Source organism: Mastacembelus armatus, chromosome 1 (assembly GCF_900324485.2).
Source record: "Mastacembelus armatus chromosome 1, fMasArm1.2, whole genome shotgun sequence".
NCBI classification, from domain to species: Eukaryota; Metazoa; Chordata; class Actinopteri; order Synbranchiformes; family Mastacembelidae; genus Mastacembelus; species Mastacembelus armatus.
The window spans coordinates 12,042,660-12,063,050 of NC_046633.1; the positions used below are offsets into that span (position 1 = coordinate 12,042,660).

The 20,391-nt window shown below is 39.8% G+C and overlaps 3 protein-coding genes across 5 annotated transcripts in view; 2 read left to right on the top strand and 1 right to left on the bottom strand.

Moving 5' to 3' along the window:
• The first annotated feature begins 2,858 nt into the window (after positions 1-2,858).
• Positions 2,859-5,931, top strand: adisspa (adipose secreted signaling protein a). Its single transcript, XM_026304074.1, has 5 exons — positions 2,859-2,946; positions 3,327-3,463; positions 4,110-4,263; positions 5,103-5,228; positions 5,831-5,931. Exons 1-5 carry the CDS (start codon positions 2,928-2,930, stop codon positions 5,929-5,931), a joined length of 537 nt encoding a protein of 178 aa, XP_026159859.1. The 5' UTR covers positions 2,859-2,927.
• A 2,775-nt stretch (positions 5,932-8,706) lies between these two features.
• On the top strand, positions 8,707-19,999 carry LOC113128851 (sterile alpha motif domain-containing protein 9-like). 2 transcript variants are annotated; one of them, XM_026304450.2, is made up of 6 exons: positions 8,734-8,801; positions 11,413-11,444; positions 11,847-11,977; positions 12,817-12,942; positions 13,173-13,227; positions 13,328-19,999. In XM_026304450.2, exons 3-6 carry the CDS (start codon positions 11,877-11,879, stop codon positions 18,164-18,166), a joined length of 5,121 nt encoding a protein of 1,706 aa, XP_026160235.1. In that variant the 5' UTR covers positions 8,734-8,801; positions 11,413-11,444; positions 11,847-11,876; the 3' UTR covers positions 18,167-19,999. The 2 variants fall into 2 exon arrangements, with proteins under 2 accessions (XP_026160234.1, XP_026160235.1); XM_026304449.2 differs by lacking the exon at positions 11,413-11,444 and having other exon boundaries at positions 8,707-8,801.
• The window catches only part of btr01 (bloodthirsty-related gene family, member 1), a 12,353-nt gene continuing 11,947 nt past the window's right edge, over positions 19,986-20,391 (bottom strand). For both annotated transcript variants that reach the window (XM_033325444.1, XM_026304451.2), the window contains exon 11: positions 19,986-20,391. This exon is cut by the window's right edge and continues 217 nt beyond it. In XM_033325444.1, the coding sequence (XP_033181335.1) occupies positions 20,240-20,391 (152 nt within the window). In that variant the 3' untranslated portion in view covers positions 19,986-20,239.

Consider the following 20,391-nt stretch of genomic DNA (forward strand, 5'->3'; position numbering starts at 1 on the left):
TCTGGGCAGATCTAAAAATTGTCTCCATAAAAGCACAAAAAAACAGCAAGATACAATTACAGTTATATACAACAACAGTGAGATATAAGCAGACACAAAAGACTGGTGACAAACACAGTGAGCAGACAGAACAGAACAAGATAAACAGCAATGCTTAAAAACACTCAAACATCCAAACACACAGTGGGATAACAAGGTCAGGACAGGGCACACATACCAATAATATTAATGGTAATGATGGCATGTCTGACTATCAATGAGCCAGGTTTTCAGATGTTTTTTGTACAGATTGAATGAGGCCAGTTCTGAACTCGTAATCTTTCTCCTGACACAAACATCAGGCTCTACACTGAGACTGTTTGATCTGAAGAAAAATATACCCACTGCTTTGGTCACATTAAGTTTTAAGGAGCATTGATTTGGCCATGCTGTGACATGGACTTTGTGATTTTTTTTGCGACTTGTGTCATGTTCTTACCATGTGTGTATTCCTGTATCATCTGCATACATTTGAATGTTGTTATTAGGACAGGTCCCAGGATGGATCCTTGAGGGACACCTGTGGACAGATGGAGGGAGTGTGAGTGGTAATTATTGATTCTGACTGACTGTGATCAATTTGATAGATAAGATGGTGTCAAAAGCCTGGTTTACACTGTCAAAGGCCTTCTTAAGGTCAAGAAAAACAGGACCAACCACACCGCCTTTATCCAGTCATATTTTACATTTTCTATGAAGAAGCAGTTGGCTGTATCAAACAAAAGCTGTCTGTTAAATGGGAGTCTGTTGTCTAGTGGTCTCATAATCAGACAAGAAAATGAGCAGGTGGTGGACAGCAACCTGCTTTTTAAAATCCACTTGTTGTCTTTAGATATGGATTAGGAGGATTACTTTACTCGTCCTGCTGCCAGATTATGGTCAGTGGTCTTTACATATATATAAAAAGTGCCTTATGATTTTTTTATTGTGATTTGGCACTATACAAAACGGGTCCACTTCTTCACCAAGCAATGGGCTCAACACTGCCCCCTGGCACCGTAGGCCCGCCATTACTTCACAGTTTTATGGTGCGTCTTTTTTCATCCCAAACGACCACGAGAGGAAGTAATGAGTCCATTACACGCTGGACAGCAAACGTTGACAAGCGCTACAAAGGTGAGATTTCTCTTTTCTCAAAACCTGTTTTCAACCAAAATATTTGGTCTTGCGAGAGAGGAGGCTGTAAAGATAAAGTCTGAGCAGCACCTCCGGTAGATATCCTTTAAAAAGCACCTCCCGCTCCTGGGCACTTTTCCCTGGGTGGTTTCGTTGCTGTCTCCCACTGAAGAGGATGAGACAGTCCTGACCGGGGTTAAAGCCAAGGACAGATACAAGTAGTCCTGCACAGGGGGAACAACAGCATGTCGCCGCTGAAAACGCCCAGTACATCGACACAATGCGGTTTGTGTCTCATTTTCTCACTTTTAATGTCAGGAGGGAAGCTGCAGGGGGCTCAGCATGACGGGCGTGGATAGAGACAGGTGAAATTTTCTGTACCTCATGCTGTATTTGATCGCACCTTAAATGCAGTGAAGTCAGTCTGTTCTGCTCTACCAGACACCTACATGTCCGCCCGTTCCTGAAGGAGCGGTACAGGGGTGTTGGCTTTCTATCGCAGCTCACTCCAAAAAAATGAGACATCATCCTCAGCAATCTAATAATGACTCCAATTACTTTAACCCAAAACGCGAGGGTACTTTTTTACTTTGCACTTGTCTTCAAAATACGGATTTTTGGAAGAGCATTTGTTTTTCTCTCAGAATAGCAACTGGAGTCTATTAGATTCAGCCTGTTAATTTCAGGAACCCTGTATGCCTACACTATGTCCAAAACCCCCCATTTTGATAAAGAATGTAAAAAAAAATCTCAAAAATAGTCCTATCTGTTGGTGTGAGAAGCAGCATTATTTTTTAAAAAGAGTTAACCAAATAATGAAAATGAGAGGCATGCCTTTTTTATATACATAAAGCCCTTAGACAGGTGACAAATGAAGCGTATTGGCCCATTCCCTATACACCCTATGGATATTTATTTTTTGTTTTTTATAAACATCCATTTTCTATACCTGCTTATTCCTAACCAGGGTCACAGGGATCTGCTGGAGCCTATCCCAGCTCTCTTTGGGTGGAAGGCAGGGGTACACCCTGGACAGGTCACCAGTCCATCACAGGGCCACATAGAGACAAACAACCTCACACACTCACACTCACTCCTATGGGCAATTTAGAGTCACCAATCAACCTGACATACATGTTTTTGGACTCAGCAACAGTGCTGTGGGAGGAAACTGGAGTACCTTGAGTAAACCCACGCAAGCACCAGGAGAATATGCAAACTCCACACAGAAAGGCCCCTGATGGCTTGCAAACCCGGGCCCTTCTTGCTGTGAGGCAACAGTGTTAACCACTAAGCCACTGTGCTGCCCAAGTTTTTTTTGTTACACCATTTTATTTTGTTTTGATCAGTGCTCTCTTCTTCAGAGACACACACACAAGCTGCCTAGTACAACCACTGTCTGATATCTTGCCCATTGAGCATCGCCCCCCATGGCAACGAGGGAAGGGCCAGTGCTGCTCTTCACTGTCCTTTCACTTCAAGCCCACTTCTCTCACAGCGGAACAGCTGAGGCTGCACATTCTGTGCTGTTGTTCACACATCACCATCTCTTGTTATGTGCATATAATAGATTTGACAGTGCTTAGAAGAGAGACAGATATGAAGAGAGTGACATCCCAGATCAATACAATTATTGTAACAAGCTCAAAAAAAATAGTTGGTGCTGTCTCTCTGTTTCCATCTCTGTCATTGTCTGTCTCTTTTACTCAGGAGTTCACTGATGAAATCACTTTGGTACTGTCTGACACTTCCCACTTCCTAACAAGATTACCATGGCAACGGGAAGAAAAGGTAAGTTTGATGTGTTCATGTTGCCCTGAGTAATTGCTACTGTTGGCTGGCAATAGTTTGGCCTTAATACAGTTATGTCTGGCTGTAATTGCCTTTTGTTAGTTGGGGTATTTCTGACTGACTGGTTAGTAGGTAGCTGTAGTAGACTAGTTACAGTGGTGCTGTTGAGAAATAGGCATAGTGTTGATTTATCCAGATTGCTTTTGATTTCTTCACATTTTCAGTTTTCTGCTTTACAGAGATTTATTAAACACCTATTGAAATATACATAGCTGCTTTTGTTTATTTTAATGTTGGGCATCTAGACATGTTGGATTTAGTCATTAGATTTCATTACATCTTCATGATTGTGCCCGTCAGTATTTCCTCTCTGTCACCAGGCTCCACCTCCAAAGCAGGTGGCGTGCGTTTCCCTGACAACGATGAGCCCCCTGGCTCTCCAACACGGAGAGATGACCAGTCCAATCTGTCTACTCTTATTGCTATCCCAGAGAAGGATGGCAGCTACCTGGTGAAGGTGTGCCCATGTGTGTGTGACACACACATTTCAATATGATGCATTTTTACAAACCATTAACCTGACAGAAAATTAAAGATATCTATAATAGAATAACATATAGTGGTCCAGACATATAGTATTAAGTTATTTCAAAAAAGCTAATATTATTTCTACTCCTATTGTTAGTCCTAGTTCTACTTCTATTTAGGGAAGAATGGTCCTCTAAATTTTGAAAATATACATCCCATAGTGCTTTGGGAGATGTCATGGGAAATATAAGCCCACTATAATGAAGGATGTCCTAAAACTCTTATTTCTGCTGTGAGGATTGAGGAAGCTGCTTGGAGGTCTGTATTCACAATCACACTGAAAATCAAAGTGAAAAAATGTCACAGGCTCATCCAAGTTACATCAATTTCATCACAGCAACTCAAAATGTGAAGAAATGTGCCTTTAAGTACTCCCAACAACATCTGGGATGGTGTCCTGGGGGATCTCCTACCAGACCTGGATCAAGGTATCAGTGGCATCAATGCCTTTGTCATCCAGGAACTTCCTACACCCTCTGGCCACCCTCTGTTTGTCTCTTTTGCTAACTCCATTTATTTTCTCTCCCCCCCCACCAATCTACTCTGTGAATCTGTTGTGGTGATCCTCTCTCCAGGCTGGTTTCCTGAAAAGCCACCACTCTTATGAGATTGTCTTTACCATCCCAGATGTGCCCACACTGGGCAAAGAGCTCTCCTTTCACCCTTCCTCCTCCCCAACTCGCAGGTCCCCCAGCCTCCGGGTACATCGTATTAACTTCACATTGGAGGGTATGTCCCAGCATCAGTACAGGACAGTTTACCACTTACTCACAATCAGTTTGCACCAATTAGGAAAAAATCAAAATGCAAAAGGTGTTGGTTTTCTAAGGCCCTGTTATGGAAGCTTTAGAGTTACTACTGAGAACTGGATCCAGGTCTCCCTCCTAGCTGTCCACTGCTCTACTAGTAGCTGTATCTTGATGGGCTTTCCTACAGAGGTTTTCTTTGATCATTGCTTCATCAGCAGCATGTCTCCCTGGTACACTTTCAACACACCAAACGAGCTGCAGTACAGTGTATGTTGAATGTTTTTTTTTTCTAGCACAGTGAGTTACTCACTGCAGCTTTTCAGGAACATGAAAGAACTTGTACATGAGGAAATTTACTGAATGACAGAACAGTAGTGGAACAGCAGCTTATACAAAGGTGAGGTGAGGTGAGGTGAGAATTTGGCCCTGTCTCAGATGCCACAATCCATAACTGGGACACACAGGAGGACAGGCAAAAGACTTAGGTAAAAGTACTGATGGTAAATAAAAGATTAGAAAACTACACTAGACATAAGAAACACAAGAACTAGACTGACAGCTGAAGAAAAATTAAAACACGAAAATTAAAAAATGACTAGATACAGTAGGAAACCAGTATGGTGATACTAACATGCAACAATAAATACACCCTTGACCAGATAATGAGGAAACAATTGTCTAAAAGAGTCTATAAACAACAAAGCAGGCAGAACAGAGTGCAATTTGGAATGGCACTGGATAGTCTTTAGAGAAATTTCTCATACAACAATATAATGTAACGGGTATAAATGCTCATATTCTCTCCCTCCCTTTTTTCAGGAGGAGTAAAGGTAACGTGTGAGTACAGAACGCATCAGGAGGGGGTGCTGCAGGAGGAGATCACTCTGGTAACCAGAGGGAGAAAGGAGAGCAGTCTGAAGGTCAGACTCCAGGCCCGGATCATTGGTATGTGCTAGCACGTTCACTCAAAGGTCAATTATATGTAATGAGCATGCAGTGTGTTCCCTACACACTGCAACTTTAGAATGACACTGGCAATGTGACTTTAAAAACAGACAACAAAATGTTTTTCCAAAGATATAGTACAGATATATAGACAGGAGTATTGAATTTTGTCAATTGAATTTTGACACCAAAAGTTCGTGGTGACAATGTAAGGAAAATGCAGCCCCCTGGGGGCTCTGTTTTACTGGCACATTTGAATAAAGAGACCAAAAACCCATGGCAATATGATCTGCAGTTGATTTAGTTTTCATTTAAAATTTTAACCAAAAATATTAAAAGTGAATTGACACTTTACAAATTGCCAATTGCAAAATCTATTTTCAAATTGCTTGCTCAAATTGCATATTGAATTCCCAATTGTAAAATGAATTGCAATTTAATTAAGAGGGCAAAACTCTTCGATTTCAAACAGCGTCTGACTGGTATTTTCCAGGTTATTTAGGTAATAATAGGAATAAATAGTGAATGAACTGATTAAGACAGTGTTTTTCCTCTCTTCATCTGCCTGCATCCCTTTATGCTCTTTGCCTTCTTCCACCCAGACCCACATCACGGGACTCCCATGCTGCTGGAAGGGGTGAGATGTCTGGACGTTCAGAGAGACTCACACACAAAGAACAGCAGTGAACAGAAGAGGATATAATTTAAAAGATACACATGCACAGGATATATTTAGGTTTATATCCACAAGAATATTATGCAGTGGCCGAGACAGGGCACAGCATGGTAGTGTTAGAAGCAACTTAATTTGAACAGGAAATAATGTTTATGTGATGCTATGTTTTGCTTTTGTGGTATACCAAAATATTTTTGGAAAGAAACAGATCAAAGAAAAATATACAGACAGCCATGATCCTCTGCTGTTGGAGAGGTACAGTAAACCAGCACTGAACACTAGCCAGCTTACACATTACACTTGTAAACAAACATTCAACTTAAATGAACTGCAAATTAATATGTTATTTTACAGCAGGCCAACCAAGGAAAAGTCAGATTTCTCATAGTGTCCCCTGTCCGTTAATTTCTATGGTGGTGATGGTAATAATTTATGTTTTTTCATCTTTGCAGAAATTTTCAGTAGTGTTTTTGAGCGTTGCTGATTAAAGCCAGGGTAACTGAAGAACAGAGTCAGCTGGCCTGGTGTCACCCATATTTCTTAGGCCTTTTCATGTTGACTATCTGCATAGTATAGAATTAGTTAAAATCTGCTCAGTGTAGTTAGCAGGGTTTGTGCAGGATGACACATGCTTGCTGTTGAAGTTTCTCATAGCTGCCACCAAATGTTTGACTGATTACACCTTACTATTTTAATCAGTACACTTACTATTGTTCTATTCATATATAAGACAACAGTTTTGCTGAAGCCACATGCTGAAGTGCACCTTGGCAGCAATGGCGCTGTTTAGAATAAGTCGCTTGCTTTTTTATCCACGTCATCTCCCTGCCAACACACTTTACGATCAGGGCGCAGGTTATCTTAGTCCTGTATTTCTCAGTAGCCATGAATGAAAACAAAGGAGATTATACAGATTTTCTATATAACCACAGTCTGATGTATGTTTTTTTTTTTTTTTTTTTTTTACTCTGACCGGCAGTTAAAATGGGATAATGGCAGCAGATGCCATTATAATAACTATCCTATTAAAATGTGCCATTTTGTTATGGAGAAAAATATTTTTCTTAAGTACATGTTCTGTTGACATCACTATGGGTTTTTTTCATATGTATTATGAAACAGCATGACACAATATGTGAAATATAAGTGGTATTAGATATGCTAATGCTGTAACAGAAGGAGATGAAGAACTTTCTGCCAATTTGCATGATTTATGTCATGAGGGTCAAGCAAATCAACTCTTCTGCTCATATGATTAAGAAAGGTTGGGTGAATGATACATGTTGGTGGTAACAAATCAAATGTTTTAAACTATACTTTATTTATTAAAATAACTCTGCAAACTGCAGCCAAAAGTATTTGATGATATACCCTTTAATATCCTCTAATTTCAGGGGATATAAAATATCAAATTATAATGTTGGATAATTGTCCAAAGGTGAGTGGATGGATGGATTAATGCCCAACATGATTTGAAAAAAATGAAGAAGAAAGAATCATTATTAATGTGCTGCATGTAATGTGTGTATGTATTGTTCAACTGTGACCTGTCACTCTATTCCTATGTGTCCCTTTGCACTTATGTCCACAGGACGTCTCCATGAGTTTATTTACCAGAATGTAAATAAAATTTCCTTTCATATGCACTGAATTCAATTCATTTCCACTCAATTTATTTGTATAGTGCCAAATCACAATAAAATCAACCCAAGGCACTTTACATAGAAACCCAACAAGTCCCTCATGAGCAGCACTTGGCAACAGTGAAAAGGAAAGGAGGGGGGAGGAGAGGAGAGAGGAGTCCTCAGGCAGTCTAGGCCTATAGAAGCATAACTAAAGGGTGGTTCAGGGTCATCTGAGCCAGCAATAACTATAAGCTTTGTCAAAAATGAAAGTTTTATGTCTAACATTAAAGTAAAGACGCTGTCTGCCTCCTGAAGGCAGACTGGGAGGTGGTTCCACAGAAGAACTTGATAGCTAAAGGCTCTGTCTCCTGTTCTACTTCTGGAATCTCTACAAATGTTGGTTACGTTTTGAAACCCAAAATTCTGTGAATTGGGTGCAGCCCTCTAGACTATTGCTATGGGTGCTATCCTGTTCCTCAGACTACCATACCCTCATCTCTTCCAACCAAGTGACCCCATCACGTCTATATTACCCACATATAAGCGATGGTTTGGACGGGATCGTCCCAAAAACCAGAACCAGCCTTTTCTTCAGCAAGTTTGAGGGATCAGTGGGGTCCAAAATCACAGAAACCTGGGTTACAATGGACCACCGATGTCTGTCTTATTGGGAAACAGTCACCTGGGCTAACAGTAGCCTATGGCAATAGCCAGGATGCCCCACACCCCACAACTCCACGCTCACTGGTGTTTCGGCCTATTGCTGAAAAGCCAGTGTGTATATGCAAATATTTACATGTTTACAGGTGAAAATGAGCCGACCAACACATTGATTCGTATCTCGACACGTCAACTTCTTCTCATTCCCCTCTTCCTGGAGTGTGTGACCAACTCAGAAGAGTGTGGTCACACACTCACAGGGAAACTAAAATCAAGGGACACAGAGCAAGGAAACACCAAGAAGATTCAGGAAGAGTGTGGCCACTCAGGGAAACAGCAATCCTGAGACAGGGAACACAGGAACCAGGAGCAGTAACTCAAATAAACACTGAGATCAGGAAGCATGCGTGCAATACTTTCTGTTCACTGGTGTTTTATGCCAGAGGTTGCTCTCTCTGCCTCTGTTCCTTGTGACTAATGTTGACACACCCCCAGAGATACACAATTTGAATCTGTGAATCAGTGTCATTTTAGGAAACAGCACAAGAGGATTTACAGCATGATTGGGGAAGTATTAATATTATACAAATAAAATCCATGGGACGCAAACAGGTAAGAGGCCTAGGACAATCCACAACTTTTTTTAACATAAAAAAAATATCAGCTCTGTTAATCATTTGGGCTTTGACTGCATTTACCCTGTTATGAATTTTGTTTGTTAGGGGTTACTGTATCTGTAGGAAAATGCATGTGGTCTGCTTTGCTTTTATGAAATATAAATGAAGGAGAATGAGGACTTTTCTCTGCATTAAAGTACAGTATAAGAAATTATTTTTACCAGCTAACCATCATAAGCAACTTCATTACTCCAGTGGTCAAGCTAATAATGTGTACTTACAGCTATTTGATAGGCCAATTGATAGTTGATAGGCCTATTTGATAGTTGGTGAAACAATGGCTTCAGAATGTCAAACCCCATTACAAATTACAATTTCATTGCAACTGTTTTATAATATCTAAGGGCACCCTCGTAAGTCCTGTCATTTTAGGGCTTAGTCACAGATGCACCCTAGCCTGTAGGTAAATTTGTGCACTCCATTGTACAATGTGGAATCTGGAAAGACTGGTTAAAGTGTGTGTACTGGATGACTAAACACCTAGTGAATCTAGAACATTTTGATCTCCTTGATCACAGAGCTCTGGCAGAAACGCTTCTACAATTAAAATCTACATCATGCTGCCTTGATATTTTACCAACAAATTTTTTAAAAAATGTTTTTAACAGCTTAGCTCCAGATGTATTGCAAATTGTCAATAGTTCTCTTCAGTCAGGGCAGTTTCCCCAGGCCTTAAAAACTGCTGTTATAAAACCTCTTCTTAAAAAGCCTAATCTAGATGCTTCAGCAGTAAGTAACTACAGGCCAATATCAAATCTTCCATTTCTGGGAAAAATAATTGAAAAAGTAGTTTCTCAACAAATTCACAGATTTATGGTGCAAAACAATCTTTTTAATGCACTTCAGTCTGGATTTCGCGCACACCACAGCACCGAGACTGCACTTATTAAAATTTTAAATAATTTACATTTGAATAATGATGAATCCAAAACCTCTGTTTTAGTACTACTGGATCTCAGTGCTGCATTTGACACAGTTGATCATGATGTGCTGCTTGATAGACTAGAAGCGTGGGTGGGAGTTACTGGCTCAGTGTTAAATTGGCTAAAATCTTACTTACAAGATAGAGACTATTTTGTCTCACTTGGTAACTATGAGTCTGAGCGAACAAAAATGAAATGTGGGGTTCCTCAGGGGTCTATTCTTGGTCCTCTCTTATTCAATATCTACATGCTGCCCCTTGCTCAGATTATGGAATACTACAACATTGACTACCATACCTATGCAGATGACACCCAACTTTATATATCAGTATCATCTCATGATTATAGTCCTCTAATTTCATTATGTGAGTGTATTAATCAAGTCAAAGAATGGATGCGCCAGAATTTTCTCCAGCTCAATACAGACAAGACAGAAGTGATTGTTTTTGGCCCCAAAAATGAAAGGTCAAAGGTCATTGCTCACCTTGACTCCATGTCATTGAAAGCTACAAACAAGCCAGAAACCTTGGTGTAATCATTGACTCAGACCTGAATTTTAATAACTACATAAAATCCATCACTAAATCTTCCTATTACCACCTGAAAAACATGCTTATTCACAGGTCTTAGCAAAACGTCAATCAGGCAGCTACAGCTAATCCAGAATGCTGCTGCCAGATTCCTTACAAACATCAAGAAACTAGACCATATCACACCAGTTCTTAGATCACTACACTGGCTTCCCGTTAGTCAAAGGATAGATTTTAAAATCTTATTGCTAGTTTATAAAGCACTAAATGGTTGTGGACCAAAATATATCCAAGATATATTGGTTCCCTATGAGGTTTCCAGACCCCTCAGGTCATCTGGGACAGGTCTGTATGTTCCCAGAACCAGAACCAAACAAAGTGAAGCAGCATTCAGTCACTATGCTCCTCACTTGTGGAACAAACTTCCTGAACACCTGAGGTCTGCTCAAACTGTCAGCTCATTCAAATCAGGACTGAAAACTCTGTTGTTTACTGCTGCCTTCGAATAATTGTTCATCCTTGTTTTCTTAATGTGCTTTTATGTTTTATTTTAATTTACTTTACTTGATTTAAATTTATTTTATGTTAAATGTCTTTACTTTTAAATGCTCTTTTCAATGCTTTTAATGTAATTACAGTATATGCCTTGTAAAGCACTTTGAATTGCGTAGTGTATGAAAGGTGCTATACAAATAAATTTGCCTTTGCCTTTGCCTTTAGTAATGTTACAAGTGCATTATTTTATGTTATTAGAATAAGAAAAAACATTACATGTTCTCCCTGTGTGTGTTGGGGTTTCCCCACGTACTGCAGCTTCCTCCCACAGTGCAAACACATGCAGGTTAGTTTGGTAACTCAAATGAGTGTTGGTGCCAGCCCTATCATAGACTGGTGATCTGCTCAGTGTTGGCTAGCAAACTGCATGTCTTTGGACTATGAGAGGTAACCAGAGTACCCAGAGAGCACCCACATAAACGCAAATTTTAGGCTTAAGCAAGATTCGAACCTGGAAGCTTCTTGGTGGGAGGAAACAGTGGCTGTGCATCATCACTAACTAACTTACTTACTAAAAAACTGATATTGTTTTTTTAAGGTAACATCAGTACCATACTTCAAAAACAACAGGTAATAAATTAAGGTTTGTCTAGCAATGTTTCTCCATAAACATAAAACAGTATTTATTTTTACACATTTACAATCCACATGAAGTTGGTCCAAATAAGAAAGTGCGTATGTTGCATTTAATCCTGTCTCAAGCTATTGTTAAGAAATGCCACTCCCCCAACACAAACAATGAGGTCGGATCAGAACAACTGGTTTTATATGGCCTATTAACATCCTTGACGTCTTTTTGTTTCCACATTCCTTTTTCCATTGCAGTATTACATCAGTATGAGTAAGGGTGGTAGAGGGCAAATACAGATTACTCTCCCTCACTAGCAAAAAGCCTTACAGATACAGATGGGAGTGTGGTGTGTGTATCCAGTATTAACACTGACTGTAGTGTAAATATTATCTGCATTGCAGCAGATGAAAAGAACATCATAGAAAGAAAAGATGGATTCCAAACAGAAGAAGCAAGGAAGTTCTTCAAGCTGTCACTCTATGAGAAGTGACTTATCTAAAGAAGACCCTCCATTTTTCAGCACAAAGGAATGGTATGATTTTTCTCCCCTGTACCATCTTACATTAGACCTGGTTTATCAAACATGACCCCAGAAGTGGTGTCATGTCATACTTCTTCAGTATGTCCTGTGTACAATGTTTTTTACTAATTAGTACCATTAGCTCAGCCATGTATGGAATGCTTCCAGTTATTCTTAGTGAGTTGGTCCTGTGAGTCTTTGACTTATAGGTTCAGTGTATAATATTTACCACAATCTATTAGTAGAAATTGAATAGTATTCATTAATATGTTGTCATTAGTGTCTAATCATCAGAAAATACCAACTGTTGCATTTTCTTAATCTTAGAATGAGACTTTTAAATCTACAAAGGGAAGCAAGTCTCCTCAGAAGGTTGCATTCTGCAATGTCACCACTAGATGGTGCTAAGTCTTTCACATTTTACAAACTGAACATTTAAGTGGTGTTAGGATTCTCATCACCGTCTCATTGGCCTGGAGTATTCCTCAGACCTAATGAAAACATGTCTCTGTACTACTCGCTGACATGTTGTTTGACCATATATGTCAGTTGTCACATTTAATAATGTGAAAACACTGTTAATAATAATTTACCAGAGTAAACCCACAATAAAGTAGCTCACTCACAGTTATTGTAGATATCAAAAATGCCATCATACACTAAACAAACTTAATTACAATTCAAACAGCACTATACAATCAAAAATGCATAAAAGTAAAGCCATAATAATTAGAGTTTAGATGACTTGATGTAACTGTAAAACCGAACTGATGTCAGTCTGTGTAATGACCTTACATGAAGTACAATCGCATTGTATAGTGCTTGATTTTTATTATATGTATTACTTCTAGGGATCCTCCATGTGCTGAGACAAACAGGACAGATGCAAACTACAAGGAAAGGCCCAGATCACCAACTTGTCTGTCTCTGAAGAGCGATATGTCACGGAGCCTGCCACTTGACTTTAAAGACAACAGGCAAGACATTTTCTATTCCCTTGCATCTTGTGCTATAATGAAATTAAGAAAAAATCAGACAAGATCAACATATGCCCTTTAGTTTCTGGAGCAGTTTTAATACCACAGCATCTTAAATCTTAAAGATGCAGCTGAAACAAACTTTTGCCTTAAGTAGAAAACGTGCTATCACAGGCTGAGCAGAAGTTAGAAAACAATAATAAAATCATGCGGTGTATTTCTGTTTACAGGAATGTTGTGCCATTTACAACAGGATTCTCAACTGATGGACCACAGGCAAAAATTGTACGTATTGGTTGTTTTAACTCAACTACACCAGTTTATGTTTGGAAAAAAATATCCAACATTAATTTTCCTTTTTTTTTTTTAACTTTGTGGTGTACAGGGAGAGTGTGACCTCCAACTTCCACCGCTGATTGAGGACTGGACCAAAGAACATGTGAAGGACTGGCTGACCATTAGACTCAGAGTGCCACAGAAAACTGCACAGAATCTTTATGACCAAGAGTTGACAGGAGCGTGCCTGGTTTCCTATGAGAAACAAGACCTGTTAGAACTAGGTGTTCCACCAGCTCCAGCAATACAAATCATACGACAGGTTGAGAAGTTTAAGAGTTCAGAGACTACGGAGTCAAGTGTGAGAACACCAAAAAGTCATTATCAGCCCAAAGAAGGTGAATCATGGAAAAGTACAGAAATGGAGGGTGTGCCGGGGAACATAGATGAACCTGCGGAAACTGATATATTATCCACAGATTCAGGAATTCAAAGTCAAAGCTCCACAGTGCAGATGCTGCAGAGGGCGAGAAACAAAATAAGATCTTTACTATATCAGAAGACAACAACTGACACACAGCTACATACAGAAAGTACTGACAAAGAAACCTTTCTGCACCTGAAGAGACCAATGACCCGGCCCTTTGACAAAAACGACTCCTCCATTTTCTACAGGCAAAATGACATTTTTCCTCCCATGGGTGGCCCAAGTAACCTCATTGACCCTGTCCATGAGTACCAGCTTCTGCCTAGTGCAAATGAGACCACTGAAAGAGAAATCCTTTATGAATTCACAAAGGAAGTTTTTAGTTTTGCTGCAAGCTGTATGAATTCACGAACCAATGGCACTATACATTTCGGAGTGAGTCACCAGCCAGAACAGGGACATGGCCAAGTAATTGGGCATAAGATCACTTCCTTTAGCAAATATACTGAAGCATTTGAATCATTTATAAGTAAATACTTTGAAGAGCAGCATGTAACAGCTGCCAGAATGTGCATCAGGCCTCCCAATTTTATTCAGGTTTATTGTGAAGATGGAACAAATTCAGACACATGGGTAATTGAGGTTGATGTAGTTCCAACATATTCAGAGACACAAGATAAAATTTTCTATACTCTACTGAGTATTGCCTCAAGAGAAAAAAAGCAACAATGCAAAACTGAATGTCTCTTTGTCCGGGATGGCCCGAGGTCAATCAACATATTGGCAGATGCTAATCCTCGGATAGTCCAAGAAAAGGTAAAAAGTTTAATGGATAAAGTCCAGTGCTGGGCATCAGCACGCAAGTCAGCAGAGGGCAGGAATGAAAAAGAACCCTCCCAAGGTCACCAGGGACAAAGACTAAAGCAGCTGATAACTCGTGGAAGAGATACATTTGAAACTTCCCTTCAAGTGATTGTGGTTACTGACAAATGTCCTTCGAGCCAACTGGAACACATGGATTTTCTGAAAGAGATGAAGCCATTTGCAGTGTTTGAGTTTGACCCAGAATCTGATGTGAAGGGAACATGCAGTTTTTACAGAAGAGATCACATAGCCAATCTGCACTTCCCATACATGTACACCACTCAGGACAATATTAGTGCAATCATTGGAAAACTGAACTTGTTTAAGCAAACAAGTTGGATTTTCTGCAATGGACGAGTGAATGAAGAGTGTGAGACAGACAAACCGCTAAGCCCCAATGAATGGCTGAAAAAACGTTCGGGTGATATCAACAACATGGTTTCATTGCTTTGCAACCCAGAATTTCTTTCCAGAGATAAGCTCTTAGTGGTATTCATGCTTCACTCCACAGTAACTGATATCTCCAGCCCTATTTTGGAGACCTTCTGTGCACTCTATCGCACATTGGAAGGGAGTGACAATATGATGTGCATATGCAAAGACTCCACTGTATTCAGTCATTGGAAGCAGCTGATAGACTGTCGCTGTAAAGAGGACATCGCCAGTAAATGTATCCATGAACTGAGTCTGCATGAAATTTCAAGCACAATCAAAAAACTGAAAGAACCTCAATCACAGTCTTCCAAGAGATTCCTGCCATCCACAGGCTCAAGCTCAGTCCTCTTGGCAAAAAAAGATGAAGAGACTATGACCGTTTTGGACATCTTGTGTGAAAATGAATGTCATAACACAGAAATTGAAACAAAAGGCTCTTTTGAGGAGTTCAAGAAGAAAATAGAGGAGGACTTCTACAGAGGAGGACAAGTCTCATGGTGGAACTTTTACCTTTCTGAGAAAAAAGGCAGCCTGCCATTTATCAAACGAGACAAATACAATGAGTTATATGACCTGATCACACCTGTAAAAGGCTACACATCTCCATGTGTTATAATCAATCTCTTCCATGCCCCAGGCTGTGGGGGAACAACTCTAGCAATGCATGTTCTTTGGAACCTGAAGAGTAAATTCAGATGTGCTGTTGTTAAAAACAATATGGCGGCAAATAATGAAATTGCGGACCAAGTCTTGAGCCTACTGACATATGGCAAACAGGAGCAGTCAGGCTATGTACCTGTACTTCTATTGGTGGACAACTGCGATGATGTAGAAGACCTAAAACAGTCCATCTTGAACAATAGGAGGCTACAAAGCAATCCCATGGTAATCATACTGAACTGCGAGAGAACCCAGTTTCCTGCTGAGAGCTCACGGAGTAGCCACATTGCAAATGTATTCATCGTCAACAAGTTGTCAGTCAAAGAGCAGAATTTGTTTTCTGACAAACTTCAGCAGCTTAAAAAGGATCATGAGAAACCTGAGACTTTCTATGCCTTCATGATCATGACCAACAACTTCAGCGAGACTTACATTACAAATCTGGTGAGTAACACTGTTAAAGATCTTGACCCCACTACCCAACAAGGTAGACTTTTCTCCTTCCTGGCTTTGCTGAACACCTACGTCAATAGATCCTACATGTCACTCTCTCTGTGTGAAGCGTTAGTGGGGATAAAGAATGCTCTGTGGAAGCCAGAAACACTTGATGATAAAATGAATCCCTATTCCACACTGATGATCACTTTCACCACTGAAGAGCATGGCACGTTTCAAGCAGTACGATTCTTACACCAAATGATTGCTAGTAACTGTCTTGAAGTCCTCACAAAGAAACACGCGCTTTCTCTGTCTGAGATAACCATTAACCTTTTGCACTGTGACAAACTCTACAAGTCATGCATGGGAAAGGATTTCCTGGTTCAGAACCTCCAAAGCATGCTCATCACACGTCATCGAAAAGTACAAGGAGATGACAAAACCACACTGTTTTCTCCTTTAATCGAAAACATACATGACGGGGAAGGATCTGACAGAATCAAAGAAGTTTTAGAAAGAGCTATATTGAGGTTTGACAGAAGTGCAACACTGCCACAAGCACTTGCACGATATTTCTACTTAAAAGAAAAAGACTTTAAATCTGCACTCAAGTGGGCTTTGGATGCACAAGAGAAAATTTCAAATTCCTACATTGCAGATACAGTTGGACAAGTGCATAAGAGCCACCTCAAAAAGAAAACTGAAGATTTTGGATCAATGGATCTCACACCTGAAGCACTTGATGGATGTCTAACGCTAGGATCCGAAGCTGTAAAGGCATTTCAAGTTTCACAGAAGCTGGCCACGAAAGATGAACAAATTGATCCCTTCGATCTACACATGAGGAAGAAACCAAGGGCCTACAATACATCAGGCTATGTTGGAGAGACAGAAGTCATGATGATCCTTCTTGATGTCATCAAAAATCTTCCTCTTTTTCCTGTCAGTGACAGACATAAAAGAGATAAACTGCTACAGTTTCTCAGGGGACAGCACCCAGCAAGCAGTTTAAATGATCACAGCAACACAGCAACTGTTAACATGTTTGTGTCTGTTCTGGCAAAACATGAGATGTTTCTGACGTCACTGAAGCCAAGGCTGAAGGAAATCTTCTGTGTTTTTGAGAACTACTTCACATACTTAAAGCCTAGGTCACAGGAAAGAGAAGCAGCTGATGAGAGAAACAAGTATAAGGTATCTGAGTTCTTCAGAAAGTACATCAAAATATTCAGTATTTCGGAAGAGGAGAAAGCATGCGAAAAAGCCAGAAACCCTAACCTGAGTCGCCAACAGGAAATAGTGGACATGAAGAACTATCTTGAAATAAAGCGAGCAGACTCATTTGCTGGACTACTGCAGTGCTTCAATGACAAAAATGGGATGGAAATGGAACACATTCTTAAAAAATGGCACTTTATATTTGATAACTCACGATATAGAAGTGTTTCGGATGTAGTCAACTTTATCCTGGCAAACATAGTCCTGCACAGCATCAAACCCTCTTCCAAACTGCTGAAAAAATATGATGAGCTGGTTGACATTCTTAATGAGGAACTGCAAAAGGAGGGTACACATTCAAACGTGACTGAGCTGTACTACCTCTCCATGCTGCTCATGTGGCCTACACAAGACCGAAAGCTTGAAGCCTCAGCAACATACAAAAATATCAGCACATATGTCACATCACTCAAGAAATCTTTTCATCGACGCTTCTCTCACATGTTTCCAGCACGGAGTGCTATCGCTCATTTCTTCCTTGGGCAGTCCCATGAACTAAAGCGAATAGTTCCTAAAGCGAAACTTGATCATATTTTGAGCAGTGTCTCATCACAGAAAGCCTCTTCCAGTGGCCAAAGTAGCCAACCAGTTAAACTGCACCATCAATGGCAGTCTGGAACAGCATGGAGCGAGCCAGAGGTCCAGAAGAAGTTATTAAGGATTAAAGGGAAATCAGAAAATGGTGTCATTTATGTCAACTATGGTGGCAACATAAAAATGCTAGTCCGTCCAATTTACCTTGGCGATATTCGAAGTGGATACAGCCGAGAGGACGTATCCTTTTACCTTGGATTCAGCATGGAAGGTCCTGTGGCCTATGATATTAAGTATGAAAATATCCAATGAGCATATTTAACTTGCAGACTTGATATCATTAAAGAGTTAGGGTGCACTGAACAAGATAAATATTCTGTTCTGTCTGGTAATTAGTCATTGAAGCCACTTCAGACTGGTTTATACTAATCAGACCATTCCCATCATTGTTGGGTGGAATTTAAGCTAATATTAAGCAATTTATTCACTTTTTCATCTATTACATTTAATGGTGTGTAGCATTAGTCTATTACAAGGATATAATAGACTTAAATCATGAGAAAACCCAACTACTTATGCCCAAGAGCCTTTTACTTCAATAAGACAGGTTTTAATTTAAGGTGCTATGTCATGCTTGTCAGATGTGTGGGATAGGCTGCTTTTACATCTTATTTTAATTTACTTTATTTGATTTAAATTTATTTTATGTTAAATGTCTTTGTTTTTAGATGCTCTTTTCCATACTTTTACTGTAATTACATGCCTTGTAAAGCACTTTGAATTGCGTAGTGTATGAATGGTGCTATACAAGTAAATTTGCCTTGCCTTGCCTTGTCACTAGTCGGCAGCTCCTTGAAAACTGTAATACTCATTACACATTACTATTGCCACTTTCCTGTTACGCAGTTTTACTCGGCTGTTACTGTTATTACTTGTTACTTTACTTTTATTAGATATCTGTTCAAATCCTAGTGAACTACAGGTTAATAGCATGTTTTTGGTTTTGGATTATTTAGATTTATTTACTACCAGTATCTAGACCAGGGGTGTCAAACTTACAGCCCGCGGGCCAGATCAGGCCCGCGATATGATTTAAAGTTTAAATTAGCTTCAATTTTACAATGAAAGAAATTGCTGTTCTAAATGTGTCCACTGGGTGTCGCAATAGCAATTATGTTAAGCAGGCAAACTGTTCGCTTTATACCGGGGCTGAGCAAGTAGGCCTATACCTGTCAGCTGGCCCGGAGCAAACTGCCTTGTCGGTCCGGTCCGGCCCACTTGGGAATAGATTTTCCTCCATATGGCCCCTGACCTAAAATGAGTTTGACACCCCTGATCTAGACAAACCAATGTCTATGTCTTTTCATGAATAAGTCAAGAATTGTTTGTGATAATATTAGAGCCTATCCCAGCTCTCTTTGGGTGAAAGGCAGGGGTACAGCCTGGACAGGTCACCAGTCCATCACAGGGCCACATAGAGACAAACAACCTCACACACTCACACTCACTCCTATGGACAATTTAGAGTCACCAGTGTGCTGCATCCAATAATTCATAATTCTCTCAATTTTCTTCTCCACAATTCATAAAACTGTCCTACACTAAACTTCAGTCAGCCTGCCCTACAACAGATCCGGTGCCTCAAATAGTCATTCTCTTAAAAACAATTTACAGGCAAATTCACTACATGCTTGATGTAAATGTTTTTGATGCTTAGGAAGTAGCTGAGAATCTCAGCCTCTCCTCCTCTTGTCCTCTTTTTCTGCTGAGTAGTGGCTCTGATTCAAATTCAGAAACATACATTTGATTACTGGCTGATGCATGTATTCCAATTACAAGTCAAGGGGGAAGGTCAGTCTTTATAGATTAAAACTAAAATACAAACTGAATCAGTTCTTGAGCATGAGAAGATCCACACCCATGGTTACACACTAACAGCACCTTTATTTTTCATTCTCATCTCCCCCCCCCCTACCTTAAACAAATTAACACCTGCACTGCCAACTTTATTTATACAAATTTGTATTTAGGCATTCTTATCTGATGAGGAATAAGAGGTTGGCGTCCTTTTAGGAATTTTTTTTTTGACAGTGTTATGACCATCTAAAGAGACCTGATTCATTAAGGGCCCGCTAAAAATAAGATTGTACACTAATATTAGTGCTTTTTTGAATAATATTTTATTAACCATACAACTGCATAGCAACTCTGGAGACCAAATTTGGATATGTAGCAGCTAAAAAGTCAAGAATTAATTCCCAGGTTGAAACCTTCATTTTATGCCGATGATATCAGCTCAATAACAAAGGATGGATTGTAGCATACAGATACAACTTTGAAAAAAACTTTTTCAATAATAAAGATTTCCTCAAACTGTTGGCTCATTCATTCTGTCATTGGGACAGGGCAAATTATTAATGGAGCCTCATTTCTTCCTGACTTATTAGTACAGGGACTGAAAAATGGATGGATGGTGCCAGAAAAATTATCTGTGAACGTATAGATGAGCATTCTGTCCTCCACATTGTAGAAGGACA